This window comes from Leguminivora glycinivorella, chromosome 12 (assembly GCF_023078275.1).
Source record: "Leguminivora glycinivorella isolate SPB_JAAS2020 chromosome 12, LegGlyc_1.1, whole genome shotgun sequence".
Lineage (NCBI taxonomy): Eukaryota > Metazoa > Arthropoda > Insecta > Lepidoptera > Tortricidae > Leguminivora > Leguminivora glycinivorella.
In genome coordinates this window covers 16,303,062-16,314,904 of record NC_062982.1, presented here as the reverse complement: position 1 = coordinate 16,314,904, position 11,843 = coordinate 16,303,062, and the positions used below count along the sequence as shown (strand labels likewise).

General features: G+C 36.7%; 1 protein-coding gene across 1 annotated transcript; it reads left to right on the top strand.

The window, feature by feature from the left end:
- The first annotated feature begins 2,142 nt into the window (after positions 1-2,142).
- Positions 2,143-10,441, top strand: LOC125231886. The gene is made up of 5 exons (XM_048137479.1): positions 2,143-2,263; positions 3,124-3,309; positions 4,343-4,514; positions 5,364-5,443; positions 10,068-10,441. Exons 1-5 carry the CDS (start codon positions 2,179-2,181, stop codon positions 10,253-10,255), a joined length of 711 nt encoding a protein of 236 aa, XP_047993436.1. The 5' UTR covers positions 2,143-2,178; the 3' UTR covers positions 10,256-10,441.
- Positions 10,442-11,843: the final 1,402 nt, after the last annotated feature.

Sequence of the window (11,843 nt, the reverse complement as noted above, 5' to 3'; positions counted from 1 at the left end):
TTCAATTCCATTTCCTTCAAGTACATTTTCTGGCTACTACAAATTTGGTATCACGTAAGGCTTAGTAGTGTCGTGTATCTTGGCTAGTAGGCTATATGTCACATGCCTGAAAAAGTTCATTTTTGCCGTTTGACTTGGAGATAATAATTTTTGAATGGGGATTTGGAATAGCTTCAATTCCATTTCCTTCAAGTACATTTTCTGGCTACTACAAATTCGGTATCAAGTAAGGCTTAATAGTGTCATGTAGCTTGGCTAATAGGCTATATATTACGTGCCTAAAAACGTTCACTTTTGCCGTTTAACTTAGAGATAATAATTTTTGAATGGGGATTTGGAATAGTTTTAATTCCATTTCATTCATGTACATTTTCTGGCTACTACAAATTCGGTATCACATCAGACTTAGTAGTGTTATATAGCTTGGCTAATATGCTATATGTTTCATGCCTAAAAATGTTCTTTTTTTGCCGTTTAACTTGGAGGTAGTAATTTTTGAAAGGGGATTTGGAATAGTTTCAATTCCATTTCCTTCATGTATATTTTCTGGCTACTACAAATTCGGTATCACAACAGGCTTAGTAGTGTCGTTTAGGTTGGCTAATAGGCTTTATGTTTCATGCCTTAAAAAGTTCAGTGTTGCCGTTTAGCTTGGAGATAATAATTTTTGAATGGCGATTTGGAATGGTATTCAATTCCATGTTTTTCATGTACATTTTGTGGCTACTACAAATTCGGTATCACATCAGGCTTAGTAGTTGCGTGTAGCTTGGCTAATAGGCTATATGTTTCATGCCTAAAAAAGTTCACTTTTGCCGTTTAACTTGGAGATAGTAATTTTTGAATGGGGATTTGGAATAGTTTCAATTCCATGTCTTTCATGTACATTTTCTGGTTACTTCAAATTTGGTCTCACTTCAGGTTTTCTGTTGTCGTATAGTCCTAATAATAAGATATACGATTTGCGTCTAGAATAGTTCATTTATGCCTAAACTCTACCTCATTCAGTTTACGCTTTCACTCAATGGCCGAATTTATTTCATTAATCTTTTAATTTTTAGGTCTAGGTGTATGATTGGTTTCGCAACATTATAATATAAGTTTTATTTGACTTCTAACTGGCTATTTGAATCTGTTTTTAGTAGTGCTGTACCTTGTTTACTTTGAACGCTATCACTTAGCAGCCGAATTTATTCCAAAAACTCGTTATTTCTTTTCATTTTATTTTTCTGTCTACTACTAATCAGGTACCATTTTAGGCTTATTTTTGTCGTATAGTGTGACTCACTGGATATACGGTTTATATTTAGAAAAGGTTTATTTATTCGTATTAAATGGAGATGATAATGATTTAATGAGGAAAAGTTTCATCCTAGGTATTTATTGATTATGTTAATTTCTGGCACCTTGAAAATCGGTATCACTTAAGATTTGTTTTTGTCGTAGGTATAGTCTTTCTTACGGATTACACGTTATTTCCCCTTAAGGTAGTCCTAAGGTTACATTATATGAGTTAATATAACTTGTTTGGCCGCTGATAATAAAAGTTAGCAGCCGAGCTCAAATGTTATGATTTTCTGATTTTGAGTGTATTCTTTTATATTTACTTCATAAGTAATGTTATTTGGAACAAATTAGTAGTTTTTATGCACCAAATTGTGAAAAAAAAATTTTACTTCTTAATTTGGTCGGGTTATCGGCGGCTGCTAACTTTGGCTGCTAACTTCACGCCGGTTAATATTACGAATCTGCATTATTCCTAACACGGTTATCTATATACCTATGCCTTCTAAAGGTGTCCAGATCGGGCTATTGCGGCTTAGTTCGGCTCGCATTGCTAACTACGCATCAAGTAGGGTCGGTACAACTTGTCGTTTTTCGGTCGTCGGTACAATATGCGCTGCCATAGATAGGTAAGTTAAATACTTTATTTTCAACAACCCTAAATAGTCGAAAGGAATAGTGTCGTGAAAGAAAGGGACAACATGATTCGACACTGAACTACTGTCAAACTTCGATTTGGTAGGAACTGGTCTTTCTGTACGTTCGTACTATTCTAGTTCAGTGGAGCGCTCGCCTCCAAGGCAATCGCGAAGGCAACAAGGAATACGTATTGAGATTTCCGCGGAATCCACTTGGCTGGCAAATTGTGTTTCGTTTAATTTGCATTTTTTCTTGATGCGCAGATGTTTCTGTAGCGACGAAGACGGCAACAGGATATTTGGACAGATGTGGAGGAGCGAGGCTGATGAAATGACTTGCGGTGAGTATAAATAGATTGAACTTTTCTCACTCAAGAAGATATACATTGCTTACCTATAGAGCCATTGGAATATAAATGTGAAGGTACTTAGCTATAGATTTGTACGTAGGTCATGAACACCGAATCAAATAACCTTACCACAAAATTAAAATTTTGAAAAATCCCCCGACATTGTGGACCGATTTTCATGAAACATGGCTAAGAACACTCCCGACTAACTCAGCTTTCAAGCAAAAAAACTAAATCTAAATCGGTTCATCCGTTCGGGAGCTACAATGCCACAGACAGACACACACAGAGACAGACAGACAAACAAACAGACACGTCAAATTTATAACACCCCATTGTGTTTTCGTCGGGGGTTAAAAAGGGGATAATTTGGAACGGTTATGAAATCTCTGTTAATTTTATCCCTTTCTGACAAACGTAAGTAAGAAATTGAAGTTATGTAGGTGCCTAGTCCATTAGTTTATGAATAATAAAGAATGAATAGGTACAATTGCACTAGTACGTACGTTGTAGCTAGGCGTCTTAAGTGGTATGAATATGAATGATGAATTGTTATTAAGTTACGTTATGACTACTTGCCACAAAAATTCAGGACTATCTTCTTCTTCTTCTTCTTCTCAGCATATTTGCGTCCACTGCTGAACATATGCCTCTTTCATGGATTTCCATCCTGTTCTGTAAGCGGCGGTTCTGTGCCAGGTCGGCCTTGCCGTCTTTTTGATATCGTCCGACCATCTGGCTCGTGGTTTCCCGTCACCTCGGCTTCCCAGTCTTGGTCCCATCGATCGTCATCCCGGACCGTCAATTCAGGACTATAATAACCTTTTACTTGTTCAACATTATTTTCACAGCTTGCAGTAGAAGAAGAGCTGAGCTAGAAGCTAAAGGTAGAACTGACGTGACTCTTCACTGTACCGCGAATGGCAACTATGACCCATTGCAGTGTGATGATGGGGTCTGCTGGTGCGCCGAACCTCGCACTGGGCAGCCTACAGTCCCGCCGGTGCCTGAGGAAAATATGAAGACGCTTCCGTGTTGTAAGTAGAAATAAAGGTGTAATCCTGACAGATATATAAATTAGACTTATATTGACCAGCACGGGTAGCATGGTCGCGCGATAGACGATAAAATATCAGGCCGTCCCTATCGCACTATTAGTAAGTGCGATAGGGACGGCCAGATGTTTTATCATTTATCGCGCGACCATAATTGCCTACCAGGATATAGACCGTGATCACCTTTTTGATTTTTGTCGAGCTCCCGATATTTCGACGCAGTTGCATGCATCATGATCGTCGAAATATCGGGAGCTTGACAAAAATAAAAAAGGTAATCACAGTCTAGAGGTATATCCCGGTCAATATAAGTCTAATGAAAATAACCGTGAATCATTTAAAACTCTTAGATATATAAATGTCACTATATATTTTTGTATGCAGTTCATAGCGCAGCCAAGATACCAATCTGTCGTCAAAACCAGGCAGGCAAATGCGGGATAAATGATAAAATATCAGGCCGTCCCTATCGAACTTCCAAATAGTGTGATAGGGACGGCCTAATGTTTTATCATTTATCGCGCGACCAAACTTGCCTGCCAGATTCATTCAAGTCTATACAATCTACTCATGTCACTTGAAACGGGCCCCCAGCTTTGCGTCCTGGATGGAGTCTGCTCGTGTGTTAGTTATTAGATTTCATACCTAGGTCTAGTAAGAAATGTCTTATTTCACACGTAATTGTCAGCCGAGGCTTTCTAATTTACTGGCCAAGGTGCGTAATCTTTTTTCTTCGAGGTAGAAGGAGCCGGAAAGCGAAAACTTCGTTTAGTGCACCTGAAATTTGACGCTTTGCGGCTGGAGGACAGAATAGCTTATTTGTTTGTTTATTCTAAGAATGAGTAGAAAAAACGTAGGTCTGTTAAATGTAGGTACATTCCTTTATGCACTACGCCACGTATGAGATCTAATAAATATATTTTTTTTTGTAGAAGAAATCTTGATGAAAACGAGTACGTATATTCTAAACTTTCTTTTATTTTAACACATTATTAATTTACTATTTGATCCAAAGACAGTGCCGCAATGTTAGGAGAACAGTACCTCCGTCGCTGCGAAAGTCTTACCTACGCGCTAGGCAAGATCCACCAAGAACAATCAGAACACGGAACTAGTTTCCTGGGGAACCCCAATACGTTCTGCGATTACGACGGAAGCTACGGGCCTTATCAGATTCAGAACGGCATGTGAGTTCCTTTGCATTTCTTTTCTTTAAGAAGTTTTTCGGGCACTGATAAGGAGGGACGTCTTTTTGAAAATGTGCGATAGTGTACTGTACGAAGGCGACGGGATTGATGTGATACGCAACGCAAAAAATGTGATGGTCTCTATTTGTGAGTGTGCACGGCAAAACGTCGCACTTTGTCGATTGCTATAAAGCCGCTTTGTCAGTTTATTCATATAAAGATACAAGTAAATCTCGCCTTAATGGTAACCGACAAAGTAGGACGTTTTACTAAACACACTCACATTTATAGACGATATTTTAAACTGGTATACATATTTTAAACTGGTCTATATCCCGGTCAATATAAGTCTAATGAAAATAACCGTGAATCGTTCAAAACTCTTATTGGTATACCTAAAATACCTAAATATTTTTCACTAGGTATCACGTTTTGTTGTCTATTTTTAACCATCGACGCAAAAACGACGGGTGTTATCTGTCTGTGGCATCGTAGCTCCCGAACGGATTAACCAATTTAGATTTAGTTTTTTTTGTTTGAAAGCTGAGTTAGTCGGAAGTGTTCTTAGCCATGTTTCATGAACATCGGTTTACTATTTCAATAAAAAAGGCAAGGGTTATTTTAGGCGCCAGGTATTTAAATGTGACTTGAAATAAATGTTCGAAAATACCTACACTGTTAAAATTATTCAATTTCCTCGTGCTACACCGTCTATATTGTCTAATTTCTAACGACAATTGCTATAAAACCATTACAGCTGGACTCCATCACTATAAAACCCCAGTTAGCTCAGACCAAAATGTACAACAATTCTACGAAATTCACTGTTATTTCTACTTTCCATTACAGTGCCTATTGCACGAATAAGGAGGGAGAAATTCTAGGCGCCTGGCAGGTCATGTCGAGTGAAATGGCTGGAATGAATTGCAGTAAGTATTCCTTTTTATATGGATCCTGGCCTAGTGGAATTTTATGTCTACGGTCTGGTAAAAAAGAGTGGAAATTAAAAAGTGGCAACATAGCAATACTTTTTAATTTAAAAAAAGCGCAGGTGACCTAGCGGTAAGAACATGCGACTGCGACTTTCGATACGAAGGTCGCGGGTTCGAACCCGGCTCGTACCAATGAGTTTATCTAAACTTATGTGCAAAATGTCATTTGATATTTGCCGGTCGTTTTTCGGTGAAGGAAAACATCGTGAGGAAACCAGACTAATTCCAATAAGGCCTAGTTACCTTTCGGGTTGGAAGGTCAGATGGCAGTCGCTTTCGTAAAACTAGTGCCTACACCAAATCTTGGGATTAGTTGTCAAAGCAAACCCCAGGCTCCCATGAGCCGTGGCACATGGATAACGCAAGTAGGATGATGATAGCAATACTTTTTAATTTATACTCTTTCTTGCTAAGCTGTAGAGTGACTGCTATAGTTATTTGTTATACAAGGGGGCAAAGTTGTATTTTAACGCCGAGTGTGGAATTGAAAAACGAGCAAGTGAAAGGATGCTATAGTTGAACCACGAGCGAAGCGAGTGGTTCGAGAATAGAATCCTGAACTTGCGAGTTTTTTAACACACGAGAAGTAAAATACATTTGCACCCGAGTGTAACACAAAACTTTTCCCCTCACTACAGCGAAGAAACTACAACGCAAAAAATGCGTTTATCACTGCTTCCAGTAGTTCCACAGGTGGTAAATCATCTTCATTACTAGATTCACCTACTTTTATCAATTTTAAAGCAGTTAATTTGACTATATTCAAGGTCAAATTACTTTATCCACTAGTGGATAAAATGCGTTTTTACCCGCTGGTATTAAAGGACAAAACACGTGTTTCCGAGCTAGTGAGGGGAAAAAGTATTTGGCTGATACCATGGTATGTGATCCATTGAATTTTACAACCAATCTGCTCACAGTTGACGAAATCACACTAATATCCCGACCATATTTTTTATGTCCAAGAAACTTTCATTAATTTTGAAATAATTATGGTTAATAATGAAAACTCGTTGTTATTTTGTATAACCCAATATTTTAAAAATCCTGAATACTACTGCTGCCAAATGCAGCTGCTGTCAAAATACTTAGTTTTTTTGGGTTTCCAGCACTAAGATGCAAAAGTGACGGCAAATTCAAATCTTTCGTTCTTTTTGGGACACCCGTCACAAAGCGCATTAAAATTTGATACTATGGGTTAAAACTTACCTATTAACAACTTAAGGTGCAGTGGGGCAAATCTCGTCTGGGGCGCAATTGTAACTAATCTGTTTTTTCCATTATTACACTATGATGTTGAGTTCTACATGTATCCACTGAACACGCCTACCATATACAACCGGTGGACACTCTATTTAATAATGCAAACATTATAAAACATGGAAAAAATGGACCAGTTACATTTGCCTCCCAATCGAGATTTGCCCCGCTGTACCTTATGCCAAAATAATATCTAACCTTACCTTGTTGCATTCTACTTCAATATAAAGTTACCAATTACTACGAGTACGGTGTGACCATATTATAATATAAGTAATATAACAATAGTAGCTCTAGAAGCTATAAATATCAGGCTGAATATTAAATATCAAGCTCCAAAATTTCATGATTATACATTTTGTGATGATAAAGGTATGAAGTTGTGAGCTTGTCAATTGATTATAATGAACATGTAGGCAATACTCGTATTGAATTACGCTAAAATTTGACAGCAATTTTCAGTACAAATAATTACAATATCTTTGGTGTACCAGCCGGTTGGCTTAAGGTTATAATACCAATACATGTTATAAATGTTAATATCTAATACTATTTCCACTGTGACAAATATATATAAGCATACCTTACCATTGGTAAGCATATTAAAACAAAGTGGACCAAATTTAAAAACCGCGTTTCTGAATCGTGATCTGAAAGTTTTAAAATGATTTTATAGTTAAGGTACAGCGGAGCATAAAGGGGGGGAAGGGATAAATGTAACTGGTCCATTTTTTTCATGTTTTACAATATTTGCATTACTTAATAGAGTGTCCACTGGTTATAATATGGTAGGCGATTTCACTGGATACATGTAGAACTCAACATCGTGTAATAATGGAAAAAATGGATTGGTAACACTTTCCCCTCCAGTCAGAATTGTCCCGCTGTCCCTTACAAAAAAGTCACAAAAATAAAAGTATTACTGGACACGAACTTTGAATAACGGATGTTGTTTTTAATAAAATGGGCGTATATTTTCCACTTAGCACAAACTCACTTTTTCTCAACTCTCACTCACTTTTTATCTAAACAAAGTTATATCCCTTTCAATACGAGCTGATACGATCGTGAGGGTCGTTAATATATAAATGTCTTTTTTTTAACACATGTCATTAATATTAGAAATTAAGTCAGCAAATCTTGATTTCTCGTTTTGAAAGGAATATATTTTTTCTGAATTATGGTTTCATGTGCCTATGTAACCTGTTTAATAATTTCATTGAATTTATTCTTATTATCTAGGAAAGAAGGAAAAAATAATAAAATCTCCTCTATTATTAAAGAAATACCAACATATCTATCAATATTCTCATAGGTTATCTATTTTGATGTTACATAATTATATATTATGTATATAAAAAGACGCGTAACTTTGCAACATGTATTTTGGTGAAGAGATATGTGCTTTATGTTAACGATAACTTTATAAGTACCGCATAAAAGATTACTCCCAATTGCAACAATGGCTTCAATATGTATATTTAATTCAATACTTATGTAATATCCGGATAAAACTACGTAGAAAACCGGCCAAGTGCGAGTCGGGCTCGCGCACAAAGGGTTCCGTAGCAGCAAATATAATAAACTTATTATGTCAATTTATACACCTGCCAAAATTACAGTTAAATCAACCTATCTCAAAAACTATAAGAGATACTTTGATCAAACCAAAAATCGTTGAAAGAGTTAATTAGCATGCATCACCTCTATTTTTTTTAGAATTTTATACCCCGTAGTTATAAAAATAGAGGGGGGGGGACATACTTTTTACGACTTTGAGAGCTGATATCTCAAAAACCGTTCACTTTAAGAAAAATGTTTTTTAGAAAACTTTATATCATTTTAAAAGACCTTTCCATTGATACCCCACACGGGTATGTACATCGAAAAAAAAATTTTCATCCCTCAGTTACATGTATGGGGGGCCCCACCCCCAATTCTTTTTTTTACTATTTAGTGTCATAATTTTGTAGCGGTTCATACAACACATATTCCCATCAAATTTCATCACTGTAGTACTTATAGTTTCCGAGTAAATCGGCTGTGACAGACGGACAGACGGACAGACGGACAGACGGACATGACGAAACTATAAGGGTTCCGTTTTTGCCATTTTGGCTACGGAACCCTAAAAAATGTATTTTCTAAAATGTATTACCCTGATTACTTCCCTAGACTACGTTCCACTTTGATTACGCAAAGACACCTAACAAGGAGCCGTTTTCTCATTTGTTATATGGAGAATTCTCTCCGCTCAATAGACCGTAATGCCGAAATGATATACGTGCAGATTCTACGCGGAACTAATGTAGCAGCGTGGAGACGTATTACCATATGCGGGGTGCCAGGGATTTGTATATAAATGTTCTTGTTGGATATACATACATAGGTACCTAAGTTTACGAATAAATATTAAAATATTTGTTTGATGTGCATTCTTTCCTTATGTTTCTAATTTTGACGAAGCAAAAACGTTTGCAAACAATGCTATTAAGCTAAGAATGAATTTAATATCAAAGTGGTAAAAAGGCATTTTCGCGAAAAAGAAACAAAACCTTTTTATCCAAAAATTTTTAATGTTTTTCCTACTCAGAATCACGAGCCTTTTTGATCCTACTAGGTAAAAAAAAGCGTCCTTGATTTATTTTTTCCACTTCGTTACCATTTTTTAAACATTTTGTACAGCTGTTACAAAGTGGAAAGTTTGCAAAATAATAGAAAATTTTGGGACCATTTTTTTGTCTCTTGTTTTTTGTCCTGGATCAAAAGCGCTCGTGATTCTTAGTAGGAAAAACATAAAAATTACCTACCTTAGAAAAATATTTTTGGGGATTGTTCTCGTGAAAATGCCCAAAATTACTGTTTCGGGTAAGAAAGACTTGAATCATAAATCCAGAGAACGTGTTGTAGTAATTTTTATTCTTTTGAATTCACTAGAAGAAAATGTGTATGTTCACTTCAAACGAGTTTAAACCACTTGGTTTCACCATTTTGAACAATTTTCACAAACTAAATTTAAAAATGTCTGTTTGCTCTGCTTCTCTGGTAATATTTGGACTTGGCTTAAAGGTACTTGAACCTTTAACTGTTTACGACAAATTTACGCAATAAATACACAAATTTAAAAAATATTCGATTGTTTCATGAATAATGATGGCCATTTTGTATGATTCAGGAAATAATTTTGCTCCAACATGATTTTTCTGTTCCTTCAAACTCTGTAACGACACTATTTAAAGTATTTAAGCTAAATAAGTTTCATCTACTACTAGAAATAAAATATGCTTCTTCAATTTCACAGACTGCGCCCGTGACACAATGATGCATTTCCCCGAACGCGGCATGACCGTCACGGAGGTCTGCCAGGGCAACGGCAATTATCGCCCCAACCAGAACGTCGGCGATGTATACTATTGCGTCGACAGGGATGGCTATTACATCGAACTGCTTGATCAGTGGCCTGCTGACCAATGTGCTAGTTACGCATAAATAAAAATGGTTAGCAGTATTTTTTTTTTTCTTTAACAGCGGCAACGTTCGTCCTAACCAGAACGTCGGCGATGTATACTACTTCGTTGACAGGGATGGCTATTATAGTGAACTGCTTGATCATGCATAATAGTGGCCTGCTGCAGACCAATATGCTAGTTATGCATAAATAAAGTTGTCTTGTTATATGTGTATCTTTATTCCTTTGTTACGGATATGTTCTGAAAAAGCGGTAAGTCTCAAATTAACCAAAACGTCGGCGATGTATTAGCTTAAGCTACTACAGTCAAGTTCATGAATATGTGTACACTTTTTCATCTTATTGCAATGTACTCATATTTTTATGAACTCGACTGTACATTGAACTGCTTGATCAGCAAACTGGTCTAAACTATTTTTGTTTCTTTGTTTTATCTTCAATAACGAGTATTAACGGCAGCGAAGCGGCAACTCCCGCCTCAACGGAAATATTGACGACGACTAATGCGTTGACAGGAATTACATCAAACTTACCTACAAAGGTACTTCATGCTCTATAAACTACACGTGGCGTAAATGTTACATCAGGTACTCGTACTTCAAGCTTCAAATAAGAATTTATTAAGACATGTTTCTTCCCGTTAGAACCAAGAATATCGCAAAATATAATTTCACGAGAGAACACTTTTATGCTACCCTTGTCTATATAATTATTATTACACGCCTGAAGTGTCTACTTGAGTTCGAAAGGTCGTGCACCCCTGAGAGCAACATGTTTTCAACAAACCGCCTAGGAAACTATGCTCGAATCTTTACGATACCTCTGGGCATTAGCGAGCAATTTGTTCTGCTCTCTTATTCCGAAAAATACCTGTAAATTTTATACCAAAATCATCATTTACAGCCTCTATTTCGAACCCGGAAAATAAACCCTTTCAATATAATACTTCCTCGTTCCATTCACTTAATTAACCCTTGGAAGTTTTCCACTCATAACTTTAGGACCCACTCGAAATCTTAACAGCATTGAACGTAATTTTACCTCAGAATTATGAAACGAACACCGCAACTTGCGATTCGTGTTCGCTGAAATATAATTTGGCTGTAATGATGGCTATAAATAAATATTTACGACAAAACCCATTCAATTAAAATTGAACGACCCACCTTGTTACTCAACTTTCGTAATGAATTAATTAATCCTGCTCTGGAAATGTGGACACCGACATAAATTAACCGAAACAACTTTATTAAAATTTGAAAACTTTAAGTTACCACTGATCGTCGTTAGGGGGCCACAAATTCAGGGAAATTACTAATTTTACTTGGCATTCCGATGTAATATCGTCATTATTCGAGCGGTGTCCTTTCGCCATCGAATAGGCTTACTTTGTCCCAGTTTTTTGTTCATAAATAATTGTTATAAAAGTTTGGAGTGACCCTTTACGGTTTCAGAAACAATGGGGAAGTTCCCACAAATTGCGATCATTAAAACGCGAAACGGTCTTGTCCAGCGGTATCATTTGATTAAGGTTGAAAAGTAATTATGAGATGTGGAATATTCATCAATACTGAATGGGCATTTCACCGAGCGTTTCAAACGCTTTGA

Excerpts from the sequence above, each read along its gene's own strand:
- LOC125231886 (XM_048137479.1), top strand. The coding sequence starts at position 2,179 with ATGCGCAGATGTTTCTGTAGCGACGAAGACGGCAACAGGATATTTGGA. Across the intron at positions 2,264-3,123 it reads GGCTGATGAAATGACTTGCG|CTTGCAGTAGAAGAAGAGCT; the intron begins GTGAGTATAAAT and ends TTATTTTCACAG. Across the intron at positions 5,444-10,067 it reads AATGGCTGGAATGAATTGCA|ACTGCGCCCGTGACACAATG; the intron begins GTAAGTATTCCT and ends TCAATTTCACAG.